The sequence below is a fragment of the Balaenoptera borealis genome (assembly GCF_965194805.1).
Source record: "Balaenoptera borealis genome assembly, chromosome: 11".
Taxonomy (NCBI): Eukaryota; Metazoa; Chordata; class Mammalia; order Artiodactyla; family Balaenopteridae; genus Balaenoptera; species Balaenoptera borealis.
Window position 1 is genome coordinate 583569 of NC_138868.1, and position 26751 is coordinate 610319.

The 26751-nt window shown below is 66.3% G+C and overlaps 1 protein-coding gene across 5 annotated transcripts; it reads right to left on the reverse strand.

Moving 5' to 3' along the window:
• Positions 1–923: 923 nt before the first annotated feature.
• CHID1 (chitinase domain containing 1) lies at positions 924–25266 on the reverse strand. 5 transcript variants are annotated; one of them, XM_082340747.1, is made up of 13 exons: positions 25121–25266; positions 22182–22335; positions 21507–21656; positions 21115–21247; positions 20516–20560; positions 19618–19724; positions 19143–19204; positions 16040–16132; positions 9964–10065; positions 9283–9438; positions 1465–1545; positions 1244–1286; positions 924–1098 (listed from the first exon to the last, which is right to left on the reverse strand). In XM_082340747.1, exons 2-13 carry the CDS (start codon positions 22290–22292, stop codon positions 1000–1002), a joined length of 1182 nt encoding a protein of 393 aa, XP_082196873.1. In that variant the 5' UTR covers positions 22293–22335; positions 25121–25266; the 3' UTR covers positions 924–999. The 5 variants fall into 5 exon arrangements, with proteins under 5 accessions (XP_082196873.1, XP_082196874.1, XP_082196877.1 ...); XM_082340748.1 differs by lacking the exon at positions 25121–25266 and adding an exon at positions 25009–25112; XM_082340751.1 differs by lacking the exon at positions 9964–10065.
• Between the last annotated feature and the right edge of the window lie 1485 nt (positions 25267–26751).

Here is a 26751-nt window from a genome sequence, read left to right on the forward strand (position 1 = left end):
GGGGGGGGGCATCTGACCTACCATCCCAAGTGCCCGCCTGAAGCCCACGCTGGTAGAAGTGGGGTGTCCAGGTGGGCTGCCGCCAGCCAACCTAGTTTCCGCTGGGGGGCCACGAGGCCAGACCTCCAGCCCCACCACGAGCAGCAGGGTTCTTCCTTGGGACAGGTGCCGAGGGCCCCGCCAGGCCCTGACCCCGAGGACAGATACACGTCCCCTCAGGACCCTCCCCCAGTCACGTCCCACAGCCGCTGCACCTGGGCTCACGCACAGCGTCTGACCAGCGGGTCCAGCAAGCAGCACCGTCACAGACAGATTTGTCTGCTTGGAGCCAGCGGGCCCACTGAGGGGGCGAGGGCTGGGGGTCGGCTGTCCTTCGACTCCCGGCAACCCAGGGCTTCTCCCAGTGCTCCCTCCTGGGAGCAGGGCCGTTCCCAGCGGGCAGCGGGCCTGCGGCGAGCTGTCGTTCCACAGTGACCACCCAGCCCACCGCACCACTGTGGGGCGGGGCCAGCCTCTCGGAGCCCCGGTCTCCGCCGTGGCACCCCCACCCTCGCTGTGTGGTGTCCATCGGGCTCCCAGGCAGGCAGGGTGAGCCAGCGCCCGCAGGGGGAGGCCGGGGCCCCTCTGCACGGCCCCGGGGTGATGCCCACTGGAGCGTCCACGTGTCGGGGAGCCTGGGGCTGTCCCGGAGCCTCCAGACCCGCAGCGATCTGCTGGCCGTGCAGGACCCCCTGCCAGCCTGTGGGGTGGGGACTGTGGGTCCCGCCCTCCCCGGCCACCAGCGGACAGACAGCCAGGGCTGGGCCAGAGAGGCCTGCATCCTCAGGGCCCGCTGCCCCCCACCCCCCGCCCCCGTCACTGATGAGGAGCCCGGGGTCCCAGGCCGCCCTGCCCCCGCCCGAGGCTGTAGCGCACACAGCACGGGAAATGGAAGAGTCTGTATTTCGCCTGTCAGTCCCTCCGTCTCTTGGAAAAGCTCAGGCCGGCTCCAGGCCAGGCCTACAGCAGGTCGTAGAAGTAGTCCAGGCCCTGGCCCAGCTCCCAGATGGACAGCCCGACGCCCAGCTCCCTGGCCAGCTCCAGCCGCACCTGCAAGGACTGAGGCAGAGGGAGTGTCGGCCCCACCCTGCCCCCGTGGGCCACCTGCCGACCCCTGCCCACCGCAGCCCAGCTGAGGGCCAGGGTTGCTGGGGGAGGGCTTGTGTCTGCTGCCCCCACGCCCAGTGTCAGGGCCCACACGCACCTTCAGCGTCGGGTAGAAGACGACGTGCCTCCCACCGCGGCTTCTGCAAGACAGCAGAACCCTCAGTCCGCCGGCCCAACTCCCACCCGCCTCTGCTTCTCCCCGCCCCGCCTCCCCCTCCAGCCAAGGCCTCAGGCGCCCCTCCTCAGGCCACGCCGGCCCTCAGGGGCAGAGGCAGAGCTCGAGGCCCGCATAGCCCGGGGCCTCCCCCAGACACTCACTTCTTGTACTCGAAGAAGTGCTCTGCGGCCTGGCTGTCCCACACCATCTGGGGCCGGTGGTCCTTCAGCGTCTGGATGTACCTGGGGGAGGCCGGGTGTGGGTGCGGGGGGCCCTCCCCTGCCCACCTGAGCACCTGGACGGGGTGGAGGTGGCCTCTGCCATCACGGAAAGGGTGAGGCCACCCAAGGGCAGCAGGACGCGGGGTGTCATCCCCCGATGGTCTGCGGAGTGCCTGCAGCACACTGGGCCAGGTGGGAGGGCCACGCCTGTGGCCCAGACACGAAGAAAAGCCAGGAAGCAGGACCATGGGACGGGGTCTGGAACACTCGGGCCGGGGCTGCGGCGGCCGGGTCCTCACTGGGGGTAGGGGGAGGACAGAGACCCCGAGAGGCTGCTGAGATGTGAGCATAGGCCGTGGCTGTGCTTCAGAGCTCACTGCCGCACCCCAAGCTGGCGGCACTGCGTGCAGGTGGAGCGCAGGCCCCGCGCTGTGGGCGTGGTGCCTGCTGGGCCGGTGGTGTGGGCAGGCGCTCCCGGGGTTGGCCTGGGGTGCTGCAGAAGCAGCAACTTCTGCAGCTGCGGGGGAGGTTCGGGGCCAGCCGCAGGCCTGAGGATGAACGAGAACTGGGGGCAGCCTCGGCACTGCCCTCCCCCGTCCCCCCCGCCCGGGGGGACAACAGTCCAGGGCAGTGGTTTCCGGGCCCTTTCAGAGGCCAAGTTGTCCTCGGCCTGCCTCCTTGCTGTGGACACAGCTGCCCCGAGCCCACGGGAGGTCCCGCCTCACTGCCAGGAGCAGGGGTTGGGAACCCCTCCCCGCCCAACAGAGGACACACAGAGGACAGGCCGGTGCCCAAGGTGCCGCATGGCCAGGACAACTGGGGTCTCCAGCTCACCCCGTGTCTCCCTGGCATGCAGTCGATGCCCAGACAGGCCGGAGACCTGCAGCCTGGGCCCAGGGAGGGGGCTGCGATGCTCCAGGCTGCAACTTACACATCGGCAGGGGCTCGGGGCCGGACAGAGCAGTGGGAAATGAGGTGGTGGCCGTCCAGGGGACGTCCGGATTTGCTCCCACGGGGCCTGGGCCAGGAACAGCCACGACCCCCATCAACCAGCTCGAATCGTCCAAAATTATTGCGTTATACTTAATTAGCACAACGCTCTTGGGATGCTTGATGTCATCTGCAGCTTTTGATCCAATGTTGGCTACATGGCTGAGACAAACGTGGCACGTGGGGGGACGGGATGTGTGGGGAAGGGCGGGGCATCCTGACGCAGCCTGACCCTGAGCCCCCGAGTCCCAGGGCAGATGCTGGCGGGCAGGTGGCTCTGGGCCCTCACGTCTGGGGAGCTCTGGCTGTGCACTCCTCCTCCGGGGCCGCCCCTCAAAATCTGCTACCTGCTGGAGGTGGTGAGGCTGTGGGGACAGCCGAGGCTGGGGTCTCTTTCGGGGTTCAGCCAGACCCCTGAGAGCACCTGGTCCCTCCCCTCTGAAGGCCGAGGCTTGGCGGTGCCAGGGCTGGGGCCACACAGGCCCTCACACTCGCCTGAGTGCAGCCCCGGGAACACGGAGCAGCAGAGTGGGGTGTGAGCCAGCGTGGGGGCAGAGAGACAGCTGTGCAGACGGCCCCCAGGCAGGCAGTCCAGGAGGAAGAGCAGGGCCACGGGGGCTGAGGGTCAGGGTGGCAGGGGCCTGCCTGGGAGGAGGAGGAGGCCGGGGCGGGGCGGGGCGGGGGGCGGGGATGAACGGAGGGAAACGGTACAGATGGGCCCTGAGCGTTCCCCTGAACTAAAGCGGAAGCCCTCGGCCACACGCCGGGTGACTGTTTCCATGAAATGTCCGGACGAGATGAGTCCACAGGCAACACAGATTAGTGCCCCAGGGGTCGGGGGCTGCTACCAAGCGTTCCGGAATTGGAGGTGGCGGCTGCACGACCCTGAGAACGGACTAAATGCCGCGCAGGTGTGCGCTTTGCAGTGGGGGGTTTACAGGGCGTGACTCATACCGCCCCCACTCAAAAAAGTTCTCGGGCTTTGGAGCGAAGGGTTCAAGGAATGGCGGACAGAATCGTAGACGAAGACACCCCCAACGGGTCGGTGGAGGATTCAGGGCACCGAGACGAGGTGCACGTCCCCCAGTTTCCAGAAGAGCGAGCAGAGACCAGCTGAAGAGAGGTGATCAGGCTGTGTGGGTGAGGGGGAAGAAGGGAGATGGGGGGACGGAGGAGGAAGGGGGCACCCCGCCCCAGAAGGAAAGCCTAGAGAGGCCTCTGCCTCGGCTGGCGGGGCCTGCGGTGCCCGGTGCTCTCCGCTGTGACCCCACGAGAACTGAAGGGCCTGACCTCATCTGGCCAAGTCTAAGCCACCTGTGTGCCCTGGGCGGAGAGGCCGCTGGCACTGTGACCCACGGCTGGAGCCTGCCCCGGATGGCACCGCTTCTGAGCCGGCCTGAGGACCTGGCTCGGGCACGCCCCGGGGGGGCACCTGACTTGCTGGCCCACCTTCTGGGCAGGTGACCTTCCTGGGCACCGAGGAGAGCGGTCAGCCCTGCCCCGGTTTCCCCTGCAGTCCCCGCAGCACGCGGCCAGGATTCCACGGCCCCTGGTGACGGCCTTCCCAGGCTGGGCCGGAAAGGGGCGTGTGGAAGGGGCAGGGCCCCCCGCCGGAGGCCCACACAGGGGGTCCAGTGGGTGCCGCTGCGGGTGACGAGAGAAGGTGCCCCCCGCCCCCGCCCCTGGGTCCCAGGCCCCCACCTGCAAGCAGCGGGACCGTTCCCAGCTGTGCCTCCGACGCAAGGGCTAGCAGATACCCTGAGCAGAGGCACCGGGAAAGCGGTCAGGGTCAAAGGTGCACGGGGAGACCCCGGCTGGGAAGCAAGAGCGGGATGCTCACAGAGGACCAGGACAGGCTCTGAGATCACACAAGCCAGTGGAGAAGCAAAGGACCTCAGCAAAGAGCGCGGCGCAGGGACGGAGAAGGCCCAGAGCCACGGGAGAGCGCTGCGACAGGCAGCCCTGGGACCAGTCGCCCCTAGGCAGAGCGAGACCCCGGCGCAGGACGGCCACACAGGGAGAGCTTCCCCGAGCCTCTGTGCCCTTGACTGGCACCCTGGCCCAAGAAGAGTCCTCTGAGCAGGGGCAGGAGGTCTGCCAGACGTGGCCCACCCTCGGGGACCCATCTGGCCGTGTTCTGCTGGGACTGGCTCTCCTTGAGGTCCCTGGGAGGCAGGGGCAGGGCAGGCCCGGCGGCGTGGGGCTGTGGGTCCCAAAGATGCAGGAGTATGGGTGCCCACTTGGCTTGAGGGCGCTCACGGGGCTAGCCGGGCACCCTGGCCGCCAGGGCAGTGTGAGGGCCTCCCAGAATGGGGGCTTGGCAGCCGTGCGGACCCACGGATCAACACCCAGAACTGCACGTTGGGTGACGTGAGCCTGCAGGCAGGGGAGCCCTGGCCCCTCCTGGGGTGTTTCACGGCCGCCCAGACTCCTCAAAGTTGGGGAGTGACGAGGCCACGCACACAGGAGCCTGGCCGTGGTCACGATGGGGTCTGCGTATCACCCAGGGAAGGCGAACAGAAGCTGGGGGGTCAATGGAGAACCCAGAATGTGCACAAACAGCCTGCCCTCCACCCCCTCCCGCCGTGGCAGGCACAGATTGTGGTCCTGGCTGCTGGAGGCCAGAAGGCCAACCCCGGCCTGACAGAGCTGGCCTCCCGCCCCTGCCTCGGGGTCCTGGCTCTGTGTGCGCGGGAGCAGATGGTGAGGCCGCTAATCCCCCACTGCCTGAGGGGACCGGGGACACCTGCCACAGAAGGCCAGGGTCTCAGCGTTGGAGAGGCTGAGGCGGGAGGGCAGGTAATCCTTGGCCAGGCTGGCCTGGGCTGGCAGCGGAAGAGATGGAGAGACTCCGGCGGCCACAAGGCTCACCTGCCCCTCGCACCTGGCCTGTCGTCTGCCCAGTGAACAGAGGCCGTTGCAGTGAGCTCCGGGGTGGAGACCGGCTGAGGGGCGCACCCTGGTGAGCTGTGTTTCTGGGGGGGGCCGGACCTGGGTGGGCGCGCTCACCCGCTGCAGAGGCAGCCCTCCCCTCTCCCACGGAACAGGCACCCATCTGCAGGCAGCCTCGGTAAGCCTGCCCATCTGGTTCCCCAGATCCGAATGATCCGGCCCTGGGAGGTGGAGGGCTGCTGACCAGCCCTGGGAGAGGCCTCTCCCCACGACCCCCAGAGCCCCAAGGCCCTGAGCCCAGGGGTCAACCCCGCCCTGCACGCCGGGGGAGGGCTGGAAGAAATCAGGCTGTGGACAAAGGAGGTCAAGTGCAACCCCAGGGGCCAGCTGGGGGCCCCATCCCCTGTCCAAGGCTCACCCAGGGTGCGGGCAGCAGGCGGCAGATGGCCGGCCAGGGCCCTGGGAGGGAGGAGGAAGCGGTGGGGTGGGGGCACCCGGGCCGCGGGAGGGCGAAGCCTTGGTGCAGGCTCCGGGTGTGGCGGGTCCTGCGGCGCCCACCCACCACAGGATGAGGAGCGTCAGGGAGCCTCCGCCAGACGCACAGTGCCCCCGGCCTGGTCTCACTGCACCGGCCTGACCTCGGCCCCATCCCGCGGAGTGGCTGAGGCCTGGGGAGGAGAGGGGCTCGGCGACGTCCTGGTCCCCCAGCTCAGGCCGGCAGCAGCCCCACCGCCCACGCACGGGGGGACTCCGGGCATCCCCACACCACGGCCCTCCCCCCCCAGACGTCAACACGACCCCCGGGGACAGCAGTCAGCCCTTCACGGGCCTGTCGACTCCATCCGGGCCCCCCTCAGCCCGTCCACAGGACAAACTCACCGGGTAGGACCTGAGCGGGCGCCGCTGCCTGACCTCCACGCACCCCTGAGGTGGGAGCCGCAGCCCTGCCGCCCGGCACTCAGCCTGCTCGGACCCTTGGGAGGCCCTGCTGAGCCGGCACCTGCTAGGTCCAGGTGAGGTGGGTGGCGGCCTGCAGGAGGTCTGGGCAGGGCAGTCCCTGACACACAGCCCAGCCATGCCCCCAGGCCTGGGGGCACCCTCTCCACCGCCCCCGCACAGGCCCACCTCCCTCCTCTGCCTCCAGGCCTGGCCGTCATCAGTGGGGGCACGACTGGTGGGCGGACCTGCTCAGCTGGGGTGGGGCCCGGATGGGGCGATGCAGCCGTCCGTCCCTGGCTGGGGGCAGTCTGTATGCGTGTGTGTACGTGCGCACCTGGGCTCTCGCTAAACACACGTCTTCGTAACCAGACTCCCCCCGCCCGCCTCCCAGCCTCTCCTCAGAACCGGCAGGGGCCGCGTGGTGCCTTTGTCGCCGGGCCCCACGAGCTGGGTTAATGGCTGCAACAACTCCACCTCGTAAGTTACTGCAAGGCCCACATTTAGTGAGGAAATTACAGCTCTTCACTCCTCAAGCGGTGTTAGAGATGAACCGTGTCCCCCCAGTCCATATGTTGCGTCCTAACCCCCAGAACCTCAGTATGTGACTATATTTGGAAGTGGGGCCTTTAAAGAAATGTTTAATGTAAGATGATTGAGGTACCCTGGGATGGCCCTAACCCCACAGGACTGTGTGCTTATAAAAAAAGGAAGTCAGGAGACAGGCACACACAGAGCAACGACCCCACGAGGACACAGAGAGGAGACGGCCGTCTACATGCCGAGGAGAGAGGCCTCAGGAGGACCAGCCCTGCCCACACCTGGGTCTGAGACTCCAGCCTCCAGGGCTGGAGACGACGTATTTCTGTGGCTCAAGCCCGGCCGTGGTACCTGTGTGGCGGCCTGAGCAGAGGTGGGTGGCACCCCAAGGCCAACACCTCCTGCCCTGCCCATAGGCCCTGGCCGGCAGAGTCGGGGACTGGAGAAGTGGGGCGCCAGGCGGCCCTGGCTGCTGACCCTGCCTCTGCAGCGGGAGAGAACGCCCTCCTGCTCCAGCTCCTGAAACCCTAGGGCCTGGTGCCGGGAGCCCGAGCTCCAGACGCAGCTCCGCCCGACGCCCCCCGAGCCGGGGACCCTGTCAGGGACGCTCCCAGGAGCCCCACATCCGGAAAGGCTGTGGTGGGGAAGGGGCAGCGCACGAGGAGCAGACAGCAGCCATGACCGGGAGGACAGATGGGCGGGGCGGATCCGAGGCACAGGCGCCGGGGGCCGAGAGCCCCTCTGCTGCGGGGACATGGGGTAGGCTTGGGCTGCTCCAGGGCAGCGCCTACCGGCCTGGCTCCCGCCATCCACAGGGCTCCCTCAGCAGAGGGCCAGGCCCTAGGGAGGAGGGGCTCGCAGGCCTGCGCTGGAGCCCAGGCCCTCGCACCAGCTGTGTGCACGGGGCAGGGTCGGGAAGGCACGGCTGACTCCGATGTCCCACCCCTCCGATGTCCCACCCCTGGAGGGGCCCAATCCGCTCCTCCTTGTCCTGGAGGCCCTGCCTTCAGCACAAAAGGGACCCAGGCAACGGGAGCCCCACCCCACTGGGGGGGCGGGCTGGGAGCAGCCCTCCAGGACCCACGAGTCCAGGCACAGGCCAACCCAGCAGCCTCTGTCCCTCCCCCAGGGCAGACATGAGGGAGTCACTGTGGACGACGGGCGCGGACAGCCCGGCGGGCAGCTGGCATTCGGCGCCTGACCCCTGCCTGGGCTGACACGTGTGTCCCTGCGGCGAGTGGGCCTGCAAGTGACCCTGCAAACGGTGGGGAACAGTGGGCACACGCGCTCAGGTCACGGCCTCGGGACCATCTCTGCTGACGGAACCAGGTCCCTGAGAGAAGCGTACAACTCTTGGTGTCCAGGGGACGTGACAGCACCCAGCGCGAAAGCAGAGGGTCAGGAACCCCAGATGCCCAACACCTAGCCAAGCGAAACTCACAGCGTCCAGCCCGGAGCAGAGGCGCACAGAGAGCTGGCTCGACGGGACCACGGGAAGGGGACAGGGTTGAATGGACCCCAGACGGGCCCAACGCCAGGCAACCATCCTCACCCAGTGCTGAGAGGAGACGCAGAGGCTCAGCCCCACACACACTGCCTGACAAGAGAGCTACTACGACACGTGGGAAGGAAAAGCCCCGGACGAGGCGCGACCAAGAAACGGTCTGTGGGCTTGAAGACAGCAAGGAAAACTGAACAGAAGAAAACAGAGGCCAAAAAAATAAAATGAGTGTCAGCGGATGGGGGGACAAACAGACTGGCCTAACACACGAGTACTTATGGGCCTAGAAGAGGAGAGAAAGGGAGGGACAAGAAAAATAATAGAAAAAATAGACTATAATCTTCCCAAATATGATGAAAAGGATAAATGCACAAATCTAAAAAACTCAAGGGAAACCAGGAGGAAAAAATGTAAAGAAGCCTACGTGGAGGCGCTTGGTGGTGATACGTGTGGAGAAACCGGGTGACGAGTGTCTCGTGGGACAGAATGCACAGGAAGATGACGAAGCAACACCGTCAAGGTCCTGGAACAAGCTGGCAACCCAGAACCCCACATCCAGCACAAACATCTCCCCAAAACCCAGCAAGATAAAATGGAAGAGGATTCAGCACTGGTAGAAATGCACAGCAAGCAACACAAAGGGCGTCCTTCAGGCTGAAGGAGAGGAGGCCGGGGGGCCCGCATGCTGCTCCTGCCAGATGGGGGCCACACCCCCACCGACCCAGGGGAAGAAAGGGCACTGCGACAGCACCCTGCAGGTGCCCGGTACGTGGTCAGACCCTGCCAGGCCTCCTCCTCGCCGCACCCCCTCACCTCTGGGAGACGCACACCTCCTGACACGAGGGCGCCGTGGCAGACGGCACAGGAAGCCACCTGGCACGGGCCAGCCGCCGGCTCACCTGGCCCCGATGACGGGCTCGCGGGTGTCCTTGGAGGCTGAGTAGTCCATGCCGTAGAAGTTGAGTCCCAGCAGGATCTTGCTCCGCCACTTGGACTTGGGGTCCAGGACCTGGACGCAGGCTCGCACCCAGGACAGTGGTGCACTGGGGCCGGCCCTGCAGGGCCAAGGAGAAGTGGGTTCAGCGGCAGGCAGAGGCCTCAGGGTGCCCCAGGTTGGGGTGGGGCCCACACACGGAGTGGGAAGGACGGCAGCAGACAGGCGGGCCCCTGCAGCCAGCCGAAGGCTCAGGTGAAGGCCCGAGATGGACAGAGGCAGCAGCATGACGCCCCCGGCCACGGGAGCACCTTCTCCTGGGCAGAGAGGCAGGCCCAGCACCGCAGCCACCACGTGGCAGCCAGGGTCGCACAGGCGTGGATGGACACCCCGGGATGGCACTCCCATGGGGGTGCCTGCTGCCCTGTGACCCCAAAAAGGAGAAGGTCGCCCAATGCAAGGCTGACTGTGGGCTTTGGGAAGAAGAGACCGGGCCCTTCATGTGCCTAGAACCAAGAGCTGACACAGCGTGGCCCTGAGCAGGCTTGTGGGAAGCTGGACCTCGCCTGAGCGTCCAGGCCCCCGGTTGGGGGAGCATCTCTGCGCCAAGCCAGAGCGCACGGGGCCCCGGGGTGCCCCCACTCACTGCTGCGCTGTGGAGTAGTCATAGGTCATGAGGCTGAAGCCATCCAGCACGGGGGCCAGCTGCTCAAGCTCCTTGTGCGTGAACATGCCCAGCTTGTTGGTCCTGCAGTGAGACGGCACGGTCACCACACCCAGCTCGCACAGCCCCTCCAGCCCCGCCCCAGCTGACACCTGGGCTCAGCAGAGGGCACGGCAAGCCGGCCGTGCGGGCTCCCAGCTCACGCCCCTTCCTCCCCCACGCCAGGAAGACACCTCAGGTCACTTTCCCTGGAGAGTGACCCGGCGCTCGGTTACAGGGGACGGCCCGCAGCTGGGTCCCGACGGGCAGAGCCTGCTGCCGGAGGTCCAGCAGAGACCCGGCTCCCCTCCTGACCAGTGCACTGGAGATCGCGATCAGCCCAGCTCCGGGAGGGCCCATCCCTACGTGGGCACAGGAGGCCAGCCCCGCTTCATCTCAGCTGCGAGCACGGTGCCATGAGCAGAGCGCCCTCCCTCCCGAGGCCTCAGGCCTGGGGCAGGCGGGAGCCCAGGTGGCCTGTCTGCTGGACACACCTGGTCCGCTAGCCCACCCGCTCTGCCTGCAGCAGCCCCTAGGGCTGCAGCCTTGTCCCAGGGTGGCGGGGCTCTCTGCTCCCCCGACAATGTGGGCAGAGAGAGGATCCCTCCTCTCAGCCAGCACCTCCAATCCCGGGGCAGGGGCGGGGGCGGGGGCGGGGGCGGCCCGCTGCGTGCACCTCAGCCATGGTCACCGGCTCCACGGGGTCCAGGCAGCCCTGAGATACCCCATCTCAAGGCTGCCCACTCCAGCTGAGCAAAGCCTGCCCGGGCCGCCACCTTTGGAGGGAGCAGCCAGGAGGCCAGGCCCAGGCCCCCCCCGAGACACGAGGCACCCGTGGAACCTGAGGACCCGCAGCACCAGCCAGCGACTCCGGGACCCCAAAGCCGCCCCTGAGTGGATAGAGCAAGACTCAGTGACGGGCACCTGCCGTGGCAGGGAGCTCGCGGACACGCCTGGGGAGCAGAGGCTTCACCAGGCAGCGACAGCCACGCTCCCTGTGGCCACACTCCAGACCGGGCCCCTAAAGTCAGCTAGAAGACACCAGGCCCGGCAGATGGCGTTTTCCTCCCGGCTCAGCCCCAGAGATGGAGACGGGGCCTGTGTGAGGAGGGCCTGGGACCTCGGGGCCTGGGGCACCCCAGAAAAAGCGGATGCCATCAGCTCCAGGAAGATGTTTCCACAATTCAAAAGCTCACCCGTCCCCAGGTGGACGTTCGCTCAGGAACCCATGGACATCCAGCCCTACCGTTTCTGGAGTCAATGGCTCACAAGGGGAGGCAGGGTTGCGAGCTGAGCAGTGCAGTGGCCCAGCAGGGACTATGCCCCTGTGTCCCATGTCCTGGTCACTGCAGCACCGGGGCCTCCCAGGAGGCGTTCCCTGCTCAACTGGAAGAGGGGACCCCACCCGCAGAGGTCCTGGAAGCGCTGGTACCAGGTGTGAAGGGGAGGCCGGCGAGGGACAGGACTAAGGCAGGCAGAGGGGCAGGGGGCAACGAACTCCGGGGGGGGCGGGCACCAGGAGGCCTGCTACCCTGCCGGCCTCGCTCACCCCATAAAAAGAAACTCTTCTGCTCAAAGCCGCTCAGCACAGCAAACAGCCTCACTTTCACTGGCCGATTACTTCTTAGACACACTCTCAACACGGCCACGGGGGTCAGGGAGGGTGGAGTTTTCCAAGCCCCTTCTCCCAGTCACACTCTGTTCCAAGAAGTCCGCTGCTGGGAGGAGGCTGGTGCAGGCTCCCATCCCGCATGACTCCCCGAGCCGCCGCCTTTGCTGGTTTCAGCTGCAGCCCCGTCAGAGGCAGGCTCTGCTCTGTGCGGCCTGCGCCCACCAGGCCGGGGGCCGCCGCTCCTGCCGACATCAAGCGCGCGGCCCAAAGGGCTGCAGGGGCCGCCCTGGCTTCCTCTGCTTCCCAAGGCTCTGACCACCTCATGGCCTCCGGCCACGCCTCATGTCCGGGCGCCCCGGGCTGCCAGGTGCTTCTCACCGAGTCACCGCCCGTCTGACTGCAGGCACCCCTCCCATCCAGAAGGCCGGGCTGCCGTGTGGGATCCTTCACCCCGAGACCCTGGAGCTGCCAGAGGCGGGGCTGGGGCAGCACCCGCGTCTCCTCGGGCGTTGCAGAGTGAGAGGTGGCCCTGGTGGACGTCGTGTGGCCTGGCATCCCCTCTCCACGTGGCCACGGACAAAGGACACGGTGTGGCCTCTAGGCCAGGGGTCCCCAACCCCCTGTCCTCGGACGGCAACTGGTCCGCGGCCTGTCAGGAACGGGCCGCACAGCAGGAGGCGAGCGGTGGGCGAGCGAGCGGGGCTTCACCTGCCGCTCCGCTCCCCGTCGCTTGCACGACCGCCTGAGCCACCCCCCGCCCCCCACCCGTGCAAAAACTGTCCTCCACGAAACCGGTCCCTGGTGCCAAGAAGGTTGGGGACCGCTGCTCTAGACGGTTTCCCCCCAGACATGAGGCGGCTCGCCCGCACGGGGGACCCTACAGCCCTGCTCGGGGGAGAAGGCACAGGGTCTGTCAGTCCCCTCCCCGGCCTGCCTCTAGGGTCTCGCCCCTCCCCAAGACCCCTAGCCCCCTGCCCCTCCTGCTTCACCCACACGGTGGACGCCTCCCTCTTCCATCGCCCTAACCGGCACCATCTCAGGGCTTGGCCCCCTCACTGGAGCGGCATGGGCCGGGCATCAGGGCCACAGGCGCACATCAACCCCTTGCTGCCCCCGACCTGCTGGAGACCCCTCCTTATGCGGTGCTGAGTGCCCCGCCCCAGAGAATCCCATAACAGCTCCCCATTGCTTAAACCCACGGCTCTACCCTCTGTCCCCTCTCCCCTACGGGCATCCCTCCCGACACCACGAAGCCACCCCCACTATCCACCCTCGAGGTCGAAACGCTGCCTGTTGAGCTGGACACCCCAGTCCTGCCCCGGCCAGCCTGCTCCAGGCTGATCACCCTCAGGACCAGTGCAGGCTCCGTGCACGGTCACTGGCCCTGCCACCAGCCACACTGCCTGACCTTGTCTGGTCCCCAGACACCGCCTGCAGGGCCTCGCGCACAGTGGCCCAGGTGGGCACCCAGCCAGGCACGTGCAGAAGGCGGGCCTGCTGTCGGCCCCCACCGCTGCTCCCCGCGGGCCCAGTCTCCCAGGCCCCAGGCCTGCTCACTCCCTGCAGCACCTCCTGTGCTGTCCCTCCACGGCTGCTCTGCTTGGCAGCACGGGGGCCTCCAAAACACGAGCCCCCCAGCCCCCAGCTGCCCTACAGGACCGGAGCAGAACCACCGGCCCGCAGGCCCAGGCCCGGCCCCACCCGTCAGAGTGCGGCCCCCAGCCCTCCAGCCTAGACCGCCAGCGTCCGCGCCTGCCCAGTGCCCCGCCGAGCCCACGCTCTGGTTGCAGGCCACCCCTGGCCCCCGGGGGATGCCAACGGGGGTCGGCCTCTGTGCAGAGGAACCCCACCCAGAGAAGGACCCCCACCCATCCCCTTCCTGACTGTGGGGAGGTGGCCTGCCCGAAACCACGGGAAACCACAGGGGTGGCTGCAGCACCCGTCAAGGTGGGCACCTGCCCGTGAGGATGCGAGCTCACCGCAGGGCAGGTCCTGGGAAGGAAGCCAGCCCTCCATGCCTGAGGCCAGTCCTTTCCCGAGGGTTCCGGGAGCGCTGGATTCTCAGAAGACACAGCCTGAGAAGCCGGGGCGACAACTAACTCAGAGCCCCCCTCCGGAGCGAGGACGGCCCAGGGCTCTGATTAAACCAGCTGACTGGTGCTGGAACGTCGATGGGGGCCAAGCCGCGACCTCGGGAGCAGGGCTCAAGGTCAGGATGGCCGCTGTGCCAGCAGCCCCTGGAGGGAGGCCCCAGACCAAGGCACACAACAGCAAAGGCACACCGGCCCCAGCGCCACACACATAGCCCGTCCTGGGGCTGCTGTTCCCGTGGGGGGCAGCGCAGCCTTTGTGAAGCGACTGATGCTGCAGAAAACCCCAGAAAGACTGTTTACGGCTCCCTGGCTCCTCTGCTGGGGCTGCTGTCTAGAAGCGTGGCAGAACAAAAGTCAACGATGAGACAAACTCCGAAGCCGCCAGAGCCTCTGGAGAGAGCAGGGCTTGCTCGCCAGCCACGGGGGTGCAGCCCAGGCCTGTGCCCCCCCAAACACACCCCTGGCTGCCAGCAGGGGTAGGCCAGACTGGACCACAGCTCAGCGGCAGTGCCCAGGACCCATGCCTCCAGCCCTGGCCACGGTCTCCTCCTGCCGGTCACCTCCTCAGCTGCCAGGTGGACGGCACTTCCTCCCCTGGTCTCCGCAGGGTGAGAGAGCGGCCCTGGCTCACACCATCTACTTCCTGCCTAGGGGACAGGAGCTCAGGCTGGATGCCTGGGCAGAGAGGGTGCCAGCCGGAAAGCTGCTCCCCACCCTGCCCCGAGCCCTCCTGCCCTTCCAGGCCAAGCCCAGAGACCAGCCCCTCCATGGGCGTCCGGCCCAGTCACCCCCCTCAACACACACACACACACACACTCTCCAGCACGTGGGCTGGGAGTCTGCTCTCCGCACCATCAGAAGCTGCGAGGCCCGAGGCTCTGGGGAGTGGAGGGGTGTCAGCAGGGAGGGGCTGCAAGCAGGGCCCCCGGGTCCCACCCCCAACCAGGCAACCGACCTCTCCCCAGCCGAGCCTGAAGGGCTGCCCCAGCTTCCAAGGAGCTTGTCTCTACCGACGGCCCCCGACCACAAAGGGCAACCGGGGCTCCACCAGCCACAGCATCCCACCCCGAACCATCACAGAAACCAGGAGACCCCGGAAACGGGTGCCCGCATCTGCAGCCAAGCCCACAGGCTCTCTGAGTGTCCGCCACCCCCGGCTCTTCCAGAACGGGGCCCCCCATCCTAGAAAGACTGTTGGCCCCTGCTGCTTCTGGCCTATCACACGCGTGTGTTGCACACAGGAGCACACACGAGGCTGAGGGCCCTGGAAAGGTGGGGAGAAAAGTCGGGGGGGGAGGCTGAGGCCCCTGGGCTTGGGTGGGAGCACAGCTCAGGCCTCCGGTGATGCGTGGGGGGTCCGGGGGCGTGAGCGCCAAGCAAAGGGCGGGCAGCCAACCTGGGAGCAGCAGGCGCCGGCTGTGGTGGCCGCGGCCTTGGCCTCGGAGCGCCCGCAGGCTCCTTTGTGTGGGGCTATCGGCCTGTGAGCATCAGGGCCGCCAGAGAGCTCGGGTCCCAGAGCTGCCCACCTGCTCCTGTTAACCGGCCCGCGCTGCACAGCGAGCCGACAGCCAGGGGTGACGAGATGCATGGACAACGGTCCTTCCAGAGCAGTGCACTGAGGGCCCAGGCTGCCCCGGGAGCCAGCGGAGACCAGGCAGAGCACAGGCAGCACCCCTGGGCCTCTGTGCGCCATCGACCCGCCACTTGGCTCCGGGCCTGCCCTCGGTCCTCACTTTGTGATCTGGCCTCTTCTGCGCCCAGCACAGGCTGGACGTGGGAGTCAGGCCACCTGACTTGGCACCTGGGACCCGCACCTCCCTGTCCCGGGGGTTCTGGAAGAGCTGCCTCACCGGGCTCTGTGTCCCGGTGTGTGCAGGGCTGGGGGTGGCTGTGAGAGGGGGCTGGGCCGGCCGCCGCCCTGGGATGGGAGGTCAGGGCCCCCTCATCACAAGGCCTCATCGGTGGAGCCGCGCCCAAGTCCTAATCTCAAGGCAGGACACGGGCAGCTGGGCTAAGCTGCGGGAGCCCTGACCCCCTGGGGCCTAAAGCGGCACAGGCCCTGCACCGCGGTGCCCGGGGCCTCGCCGGGGACCAGCGGGAGCGGGGAGCGAGTCTAGACAACACGGTTTCAAGAGCTCAGGTGTAAGGACGCAGCCTCGACCCGTTGACCCATGAGGGCATGCTGAGGCCACTGAGGTGTCCGACTGTGCTGATGGGGAGCCCCGGCCACACACGCGGTGGCCAGTATGTACCTGGATGGGGCTGGACACTGACCAGGAAGGGCCTCCCCTGGCCAAGCAAGCGCGGCACTTACCCAGGGGCGACAGCGGGCGGGATGACCAAGAAGGCGAGCAGCCGGGCCTGGTGCAGTGCCTCGGCCATGTGGGTGAGCAGGTGAATGAGGCCCCTGCAAAGAAACAGAGGACAGGTCAGGAGCAGCTGGGCCAAGACCCGCTGCAGGCAGATGCCCCTCATGGCCGCGTTCTGCCTTGGAGGTACGCGCTCCAGGGGGGATGCACCAGGGGAGCCTGCCAGACACCGCGGGGGTTGCCCTCCACCTCAACTGCCTGCCCAGCCCCCATCCGTCCTCACACTCAAGCCCCCTCCCTCCCCACAAGAGCAGGGTGGAGAGCAGAGGGGGGTCAGTGTGGTGCCCCATCACCTCTGGACCCTCCCAGACACACAGCCGGGCAGGGAGTGAGGAAGGACCCACGTGGACCTGGCCTGCTGGCCTGCTGGTGGCCAGGTCAGTCTGGGCCACGAAACGCCTCAGGCCGTGCTGAGGGCCCTGCTGCACCCAGGAGGTGCCTTGAGATGAGGACGCTGGGGCGGCTCCACTGATGAGGCCTTGTGCCCAGGGGGCCCTGACCTCCCACCCCAGGGCGGCGGCCGGCCCAGCCCCCTCGCACAGCCACCCCCGGCCCTGCAGACACCGGGACACAGAGCTCTGTGTGCCTCAGCCCCAGGGGGGAAGAAGGAGGGGGCACTGGCGTGTGCTCAACCGGGAGTGCCGGGATGCGGGGGAGGAGCGTCTCTGTGGGCAGCGGGCCACCAGGCAGGGGGCAGAGGAGACAGCAGTGTCACGGGGCCGCCTGGACCCTAGGTGTGTGGGATGTGGCAGTACCTCGGGGCTGGCGGGCAGCACGTCTGGTGGGACAGTGGAGCACTCGTCAGGACACCCTAGTCCCGGAGGCCCTCGTCACTGTGCCTGGGAGGCTGTGGGCCCAGTGACCGACCTGGGTCCTTCACTGCAGCCCCTCAGGAGCCACCTCCGTCTGGAGAACGGGCCGCAAGTGCCCCCCTCGCTACCAAGCGCAGGCAGGTCAGAGGAGCTGTCCCGGCCCCCAGCCCCAGAGCAAGTCCGCAAAGAGCAAGCGGGGTGGGGCACGCATAGCTGCCCGTCATCCTGCCAAGGCTGCCGTGGGGCCTGGTGTGCACTGACCACTGGACTGCGGCAGCCTCTCAGAGCCTCCCAGGTGGCCCCCGCTCAGCGGGAGTGATCCCGGGCCAAGGTCACTCCCCTCTGGCTGTGACTGTAGGTGGTCAGGGGCGCCCTCGGGGGAGCACAAAGGCTGGAGGGGGCCGGCACCTCCCTGAGGCCAGAAGCTGTCAGCACCTGTCACTGTTGGGTGCCTTCCTGGCTTTTGGGACCACCCAGGGGACTGCCTCTCTGAGAGAAGGGGGAGGTGGTCTCATGGCCCGGGGGAAGCACCTGCTCGGCGGGGACTGGGGGTGGTCTGCTGGGACGGAGTCCCTGGGGTCTCCCCTCGGTTGCCCGCCCAGCCGCTTGCTGGGTGTGAACACAGGAGGCAAGCCTCTCGCCAGCGCCAGGCAGCCCCTGCACGCTCCTCCCCGGGAGGCCTTCACGGGAGGGCCTGGGGGACCCGCAGCCCAGGGTGGCACGTGGACAAGGTGCCATTGCCTCGCATCACACCAAACAGGCCTTTCCAGGGTGACCTGGCACTTTGGGTAGGAAACAAAAGCCTCAAGAGGGTGACAGGTGGGCACAGGAGCATGGACGTCCCTGTCACGCCCGCCATGGCCAGGCCTGTCCTGGGAAGCAGCTCCCAGGCGGCAGTGTCCAAAGCCATCTACCAGGCTGGCCAGCCTCCGCCCTCCCCCGCCCCCGCCAGGAGCGCCCGGGGCAGAGGCGCTGCCGGCTGCTCCGGCACCTCCTTGCCCAGCTGCACCCCCTCCTCAGAAGGTGCCGTACGGTCTGCTCAGCAGGGCCACCATCCAGCAAGCACAGAGGCAGAGCCGGGGAGGCGGGGGCTGTCTCTCGGCCAAAAGCCCGGGCGCCCGACGTGCAGGTGCCACGTCAGCTCCCGACAGACACGGGTATCCCCCATGCTCTCAACCTGCCTGTCTCCGCCCACCCTCCTCCTGAGCTCCAGCCTTGGGGCTCTCCCGGGGCAGAAGTGGACAGGGAAGGAGCCTTTCAGAAGCACCCACCAGGGCGAAGGTCTGAGCACCGAGAAGCAGGCGCCGTGGCTGGGGGCCTGGGCCCAGGCCACCCCCATTCCCGAGGCCAGTAGCGGAGTCTCCCTACCCCCACCCAGGCAGAGAGCCCCCGGCACGCCTGGCTCCAGGCGCAGCTTCCTCTGGGCCTCGGGCAGGAGGCCTGACCCCCCGCACAGACCCCTCGACAATGCGCCTCCCTCTGCACTGAGAGGCAGGAGACCCCACGGACGCCGTCTTCGAGCAGGCAGAGCGCCGCCTGCAGCTGCAGGAGAGTAGAAGAGGAGCCCTGCCCAGGGCTCCCCCCGGGGGCTGGCACATGTGGAGGAGTGGGGGCTCAGGTGCAGGAAAGGGAGCGCACAGCCAGTTCCGGAACCAGCTGCAGCCTGTCCTGCCCCGGCACCAGCCGCTGGGCGGCACCCAGCACGCAGGCCGCCCCGGGCGGAACTCAGTCTCTCCTCCGCCTCCCGTGGGGCTGACCCCATGGCCCTGACAGAACCAGGGGCAGTCGCTCCTGCAGGGGACATGCCCCCCCTCCCGCCCTGCCGGGTCACTCTGGCCGTGAGCCTCACGCGCAGGGTGGATACTGCTTCGAGGGGACCATGCGGCACCCTCCCAGGCCGGCTGATGCAGAGCCTGTGGGACTGGGCGGCAGATTTCTTTCCCAGAGGACTCCGTGGCCACCTGTTCCAAGGGCCCCTGGCCCTGCACGGCCGCCTCTTCTCAAAGTCCCCTGGAGGCTCCACCAGGCCAACCACATGGGCGTCTCAGCTGGCCACCTGCCCGCAGCTGCTCCCAGGCCTCTTGGAGCCAGTGTCCGACTTTCTCGGGGTGCCATCCCCACCCCCAGGGGCAGCCTGTGGGAAGCAGGCCCTCCTCCCACACGAGGTCCCCCCACATCCTTCCTCCAGCCTCTTCCTGACACCTGGGGGCCCGCACGCTGCCCACAGCCCACTCACGCGTGCTTCTGGATCAGCAGCTGGTTCCAGACCTCCACCACCAGGCCGTCAAAGTGCTGGCTCTGCGAGGAACGGGAGCTGGTGAGGAGGGTCCCAGGAGGAAGGGGCGGGAGGGAGGCGCAGGGCCAGCCCCGCTTCCTCCCACCCAACGAGGCCTCAGCTCGAGGGCCAGGTGGCAGGCGTGGAAGCCCCTCTCTGAAGGAGGCGGCGTGGGGATCCCCAAAGGAGCCAGGAGCAGAGGGGCTGGGGCTCTCGTGTGCCCCGTCCACTGGTGTGCCTCCCCCAAACCTGACCCCAGGGTCCTGAAGAGTTCTCCCCTCCCTGCAGCCCAGCACCAGCTACCAGGATGGGTTCCCTCCCAGGAGGGTAGCCGGCCGCTGGGCACTGCCCAAGGGAAGTCCCTGCTCCCGAGACGCGTGGTGGCCAGAAGGAGCCCAGGGCAGCCGGTGGTGGCCGCGCAGGCACCGCGAGTCACCTTGGCCACCTGGACGACGGTCCTGCTGAGCTCCTCGATCTCGTCCTCGCTGTCCAGGACGTTCTGGAAGTCCTCGTACGTCCAGTCCTCGAACCGGAGCCGAGGCACTGGGGACAGACCCGCAGACTGTGACCCCCTGTGCCGGCCCTGCCCACAGGCTGGCCCTTGGCCTCCAGAGCAGAGTGACCACAGCCAAGCACCCAGTGCGGTCATCCCAGTGCAAGGTGGCTGGGCGAGGGAGGGGCACCAGGGGGCGCTGGGGAAGGACGGAGACGCGCACTCTCTCCTCCCGACACACCAGGCCTCTGAGTGCCCAGATGCTGGCTCGTCCGGCTCCTCGCTGCCCACCTCTGGCTGGACCATCCTCCACCAGCTCCCTGTTGATCCAACTGCAGGTCCCCTCCTGGCCCCTGCCCCCCCAGCTTCTCCTGCGCAGCTGTTATGTGCCCCTAGACCCCCAAGCCTCCTCCCCAAACCCCACTGCACTTTGCAATGGGTCCCTCCCTCGCCAGCCATGAGCTCCCGGACGGGCAGGGCAGGGTGAGCGTCACCCTTGGGCGCAGCCCCCAGGGGCCCTCGATAAACACTCGTGGGTGAATGAAGCGATGGGAGGGCAAGACCACAGGTGAAGGCGGGCTGGCCTTGGTGGGCTGAGCTGGGTGGGCGGGAGGGCCACAGGGCTCTGGCTGGACTGAGGGCCACGAATGCTGGGCTGGGGCGGCCTCATTTCTGAGCCGCTGGGAGAGTGACCGACGTGCTAGACAGCATAGCCTGGGTTACCAGACAGGCTTGGAGACTCCGGGGCCACTCACCCACCCACAGGGAGCTCCAGGACCTCCACCCGTGGTGTATGGCCTAAGGGCCCACAACCCTGACCCCGCCGGCCCACTGGACTCACCCACACGTAGGCCCTTGGCCTGCTTCCTGACTGCCCGCATCCACCCTGTGGGACGTGGAGAAGCCAGTCAAGGTGGGGACACAAACCCCTGCCCACGTGAAGACTTGACCTACCCGCAAGGAGGAGAACAAAGGGAGGGGGCAGGGGAGAGTCTGCGGGCCCTGCACTGCCCGTCCTTGCCCTGCAGGACGGCCAGGGCCAGGGGCAAGTGGCTGCTCCAGGGGCGACAACTCCGAGGCGCCTGGGACCATCTCGCAGAGCTGAGGGGCATCCAGAGGCCAGGCCCTGATGCTGCCCGGCTGTGTCCTCCAACACACTGCCCTCCCAGCTCGGGGAACCCCACCGCCAGCTAACACCTCCTCCCTCTGAACCCGAAAAGGAGGACATCTGTGCAAACGAAGGTGCAAAACACGGCTGTCAGGACAGCCAGGCCTCGCGCCCTCCTGGACACCGTCCCGGACGCCTCCTCCCTGGACACTGCGTGCAAACCCCCAAGGGCAACAGGGACGCGGGCCGACGCCAGGGAGTCATCGCGCTCGCACACACTCACACCCTCCCCGACCCCTGGGGCGAGCGCAGACGAGCAGCGGGCCGAGCACCTTGGTCCACGTCGTCAAGGCCCGTGACCTCAAACATCTCGCGGCCGTGCCTCTTCAGCTGCAGCCACACGGGCGCGATGTGGGTGAACTTGCCCCCGAAGATCTTGGCGACATCGTAGCCGTGTCTGTTCCACTGGCAGAGAACGGAGAATGGGTGAGCCTGCTTGCAGCTGGGGCAGGGGGCCTGAGAGCCACCTTGGGACTGGGGCACTGCAAGGCTGCCCACGCCACGGGGAACAGGACGCTTGGCGCGATCCCGGCCGCTTCTCTGGGAGGCATGGCTCCCGCCGCACCCCCATGGCGGCGGCGGCCAGGGGAGGTGAGAACGAAGACAGACCCAAGCAGCCACCTTGTCCTTGGGACCTCCCTGCCCACCCCAGGGCCCGGCTTACTGGCGTGACGTAGCCCAGGATGTCCCCAGCAAAGTGCCTTTTGTGGGCCTTCGCTGAGCAGTAGCTGCGATGCTCGAGAACCACATCCTCGGCTCTAAGGTCTGTCACCACCAGACCCCGCTCGTGGACGGGCTTGCCTGAAAACTGAGTCTGAAACAGAAGGAGCAAGGAGGAAGCTGTGAGGGTTCGCCCCCCAGGCAGAACCCCAGGGACAGCAGCGGTCCTCTTGTTCAGCAGGGGTGTGTCCCAGGATCAACACGGAGCTGCTGACCAGGAGACCGCAGGGAAAGGCCTGCCTTGAGGAGCTGACAGTCCCCGAAGACTCACTCTGCCCCCCCAGGGCTGCCCCAGAAAAAAGGCACAAAGACACAGCCAAACCCGGCGTGGCTCTTGTCTGATTTGCTCAGTGAAGCAGAGAAGAGCGCAGGAGTCAAAAGAAATAGAAGGCAGGGTGAGGGCGGAAACGTGGCACGTCACAGAAGGCCAGCCCAGGCGGGGCAGGTGCACCCTCGGGCCCCAGCACCAGAAGCTGCTCCCGCCGAGGCCAGCCAGCCAGCCAGAGCCCTGGGGTGGCACAGCGCAGGCTGCCCAGAGGCCAAGCTCTCGGCTCACAGCCCCAGCGGGCAAGGAGGCGTGATGGCTCAGCCCTTCGGCCCGCCTCCAGACTGCCCCTACCTTCTCCAGCAGCGTCTTCGAGGCAGCCTTTTTGGCATCTGACTTCGACAGGGTGGCATGAACAGAGCCGCAGGCCAGGGCAAGCCAGAGCGTGCCGAGCAGCACCCGCATGGTGGGCGTGTCACAGCAGGGTCCAACCTCGGGGTCCAGGGGGCTGCACAGAGAGCAGAGCCCGTGGAGACCCCCAGCAGGCAGGGTGTCCCCTCCGCCTACTGCAGCAATGGTCCTAACGGTGCCTGGGGCCTCCCAGCACTAAGCTGGGCACTGAGCCAGCCTCAATGGCCAGAGTCCAGATGTCAGCACTGCTGGGCCCTGGCACCCCTCAGACACCAGGAAGGGCCTTCCTTGCTACAGGCCGGTGAGCCCTGCCCCACTGCCTCAGGGCCGCCCTAACCACAGCCCGCCAGCTAGGAAAAGATTGGCTCTCCACCCCCCTCAAACCCAAATATATTCTGGCTACGAGCTATTGGCTTAAGTGCAAAATAACAGAGCCATGGAAAGGACTAGAAGAAAACACCGGTGCCTGTGTACATAAACTCAGGGACGGGGGCTGGAGGGGGGAGGCTTTTCCACCTCAGTCAGCAAAAGTAAAGGTTGTGATAGGAAACATCAATAGAGTGTACTACGTAAAAATACGAAGCTTTCACTTAGAAAACAAAAAGCATATTTATTTGCTTTTTTAAAAAATATTTATTTATTTAGGCTGTGCAGGCTCTTAGTTGCAGCATGTGGGATCGTCGTCGTGGCATGTGGGACCTGTTAGTTTCAGCATGCGTACTTCTTAGTTGAGGCATGTGGGATCTAGTTCCCTGACCAGCCATCGAACCCGGGCCGCGGCATAGGGAGCACGGAGTCTTACCCACTGGACCACCGGGGAAGTCCCAACAAAAAGCAAATTTAAAGAAATAATACGCAAAACAAGAAAATACTTGGACCACGCTTGACAATGAATTTCTATTCCTTATCTACACATAACACGCAAAGAACTCTTACAAACTGAAAATAAAAGACACTCCAATAAAAAATGCCCCACTATAAAATACAGAAAGGACGGGAAAAGGTGTAACACACAGAGACACCCTATAATACAGACCCCCCCCATAACACACAGACCCCACCCCCACACCCAAGCCACAGAAACAGCACTGCAGCATCACCAGCAACCAAAGGAACGGACGCTGAGATAAGACAGCACAGCGACCTGTGCGTTTTGGTCCCCACCCCCCTCACCGGCCCCCAGGCACTGGCAAGGACTAAGAGAATGATGCAACCTGAGCACCTGGGGCAGCTTCACTCTCAGAGCTGTTCCTGAGAATTCAAGTTGATCAGACCTTTTCGGGTGACAACCTGGTCACAAATATTACTTTCCAACATGTGTTTCTTTTTTTTCAAAAATCCCACTTTGGGGGACATCCCGCCTATGTCGAAAACGCTCGAAGATGCTCACCGCAGCACTGTTTGATACCCTGCACTCCCAGATGCTAGAACACAGAGGGCACCGCGGTGCTCACGACCCCCTAGTACAACCAGCACAAAGTGCACACGCACAGCAGGGTCCTGTTTACTTATTTATTATAAGTTTATTTATTTATTTATTTTTGGCTGCGTTGGGTCTTTGTTGCTGTGCGCGGGCTTTCTCTAGTTGCGGCAACTGGGGGCTGCTCTTCGTTGCGGTGCGCGGGTTTCTCATTGAGGTGGCTTCTCTTGTTGCGGAGCACGGGCTCTAGGCGCAAGGGCTTCAGTAGTTGTGGTATGCAGGCTCAGTAGTTGTGGCTCGTGGGCTTCAGTAGTCGTGGCACGCGGGCTCAGGAGCTGTGGTGCACGGGCCCAGCTGCTCCGCAGCATGTGGGATCTTCCCGGACCAGGGCTCAAACCCGTGTCCCCTGCGTTGGCAGGCGGATTCTTAATCACCGTGCCACCAGGGAAGCCCTCCACTTCATTCTTAAGATACTGGTTTTAATCCATCAAACCTGTCTCTGCTCAGTGACATGCAATTTGAGAAATGCTGACCACCATGCCCTGAGCGACCATCACCAACACCTGGTAGGACCCCGAGCCGACTGACCCGTGAACAGAATGCTGCCGTCCCCACAGCGCGGGTAAAATCCGTCACAGATTCTCGCCTGTGAGCACAAATTCTGGAGCTAGCTATGTTCCTGCGGGGAGGACCGAGTGCACTTAGAAGTGAAGGCGGCGTAAGAGCAGGAAGACCCCAGCCCCGGCGGACGTTAACCTCGGGTTCTGTCCACACTGCGGGCCACCGTCTTGTTCCCTCAGCGGAGGAAGCCCGAGGCAGCCTGCCATGCGCAGGGGGAGCGGAGGACACTAGCTCGACGGGGTTCGGTTCGCCGCCCGCCCGCCCGCCGCCCCCTGGCCTCCGGGCTCAGGCCTAGGCGGCGCCTCCCAGCGGGCAAAGGCCGCAGCTTCCAAGGGCCGGGGTCCGAGGTCAAGAAGGAGGCAGCCCGGCGCGGCCCATCGCGCCCCGGGTCCCGGCCCCACGCCGGCCACGCCATGTGCTGCCGCTCGCGCCCGCAAGCTCCCGCCCTGCGTCCTTCGTCCACACCCGCTCTTACACTCACTCACACCCGCTCTCACATCCCCTCTCGTCCACACCCGCTGTCACACCCACTCACACATCGCCTCTCGTCCACACCTGCTCTCGCACCCACTCTCGTCCACACCTGCTGTCACACCCCTTTCTCGTCCACACCCGCTGTCACACCCCCTCTCACACTCCCTCACACACACCCGCTCACACACTCCCTCTCGTCCACACCGCTGTCACACTCCTTCTCCCTCGTGCCGCGCCTCCTGCTCTCACACGCACCCCTCACGCGCTCACTCCGCGAAGGGGAACGGAGGCCGTAGGAGGCGGGGAAGCAGATGCCGGAACGCGGGACGCGGACGCCACCCGGGCCAGCCGCCGCCGCGCCGCTCACCTTCATGTCCCGGAGACCGGACTGACCTCCTTCTAACGTTGCCGGAAGACGCTCGCGAACGCCGTCGGAAGTCCCGCCTCAGGAAGCCCGCACGCCGCCGCCGCCGCGCCACGCCAGCTTCCGGGCCGCCGCCACGCAAGGCACGCTGGGGGCGGGGCCGAGCGGGAGGGTGGGGGCGAGCCGAGGGGAGGAGCCTGGACGGGGAGGGCGGGGCCGGGGCAGAGGGGCGGGAGTGGGGCGGAGCGAGGTCGAGGGGCGGAACCGGGGCGGGGCGGAGCCTGGTGAACAGGGCGGGGCTGATGATGTGGGCGGAGGAGGCTAAGGAGCGGGGTGGGCCGGGCCGGGCCGGGCCGGGCCGGGCGGGGAAGCGGGCGGAGATGAGGAGACGCGCCCGGGGCGGGTGGGGTCCAGACTTGGGTGATGGGAGGACCGAGAGGTGGTTGCGCGCGCCGACCCCGGCCTTCCGCGGGTCCCGGACTCTCCCGGGAACCTAACGCCCTCGCTCGACAGCTGGCGCGGGGGTCTGGGTTCCAGGGAGCGCGCGGTCCCCACGCCCCGCCAGCGCACGCTCGGTGGAGGGCTGGGCTCCCGGTGCGACGTCCGCGTTGCGACCACGTGGGTGACCACCAGGGAGCGCCGTGGGTTCCAGGGCCCCGCAGGTTCGACATCCGGAATTCCACGTTCTCTCTTGAACGCGGGAATCGCCTCTCCAGGCTTTCCTCCTACCGCCTGGTGGCCGCCCCGCAGCCTAGCCCTCCTCCGTCAGCCCCCACGTCTCCGTGGGTGAGCTCTTCTCACTCTTTGGTTTTGGTCACCATCCATGGGCCGGTGGTGCCCACAACGCTGTCTGGAGCAGGGACACGTGCTCCAGGCCCTCTGGATGGCCCCTGAACATCGTAAATCCCACATATTCTAGAGTCAGTGCTCTCTCTGTCCTCGCCTCCAGGAACTGTGGCACTTCTCACATGCAGATCCCACAAAGCTGGAACCCTCCAGAGGCTAACAGTACCTCCCCCCCCCCCTCCGCCAACATCTCAGCCCCAGCAAGGGGAGTCAGTGCGCCTCTGGGACGGATTGAGGGCACAGTGGCCAGCAGTTTTAATCACAAGGCATTTTACACCTGATACATGCTGACAGATCCTCCACCCATCCCTAGCTGTTCCCAGCAGTTTCCTGCAGAAAACCGCATAGCCCGTCCCTGCTCGGCCAGCCCTGGGACCTGCTGCACGGCTGTTTCCCCATTTCTGCTGCTCAAGAGGCTACTCCCTAAACTGAACTTCGTTCTCTTTCTTCCTACTCAGGTTTCCTTCTTTCTCTTCCTCCTATTTCTGCCAGACGACCTTCACGGTCTTCCCAGGGAGGGGCTGGGGGCTGGTGGGTGTGATGAAGCATGTCATGTACCAACCGTCAAATGTCACTGGGCATCTCTGCGTTCCTGGCACCCAGCTCAGCCCTGAGGCCTGACCTGTGGGTAGTGACCCCAGGTCAGGCAGAGCTCTGGAGAGGGCCCCAGGAGGCAATGCTGGATGCAGCCCTAGGAATGCCAAGGAGATCCCAGCAAGGGCAAAGTTCTCTTAGTGAGGAAGACATTTAGTCGCCTTAGGATCCCTTGAGAGCAGAGATATTTGGAG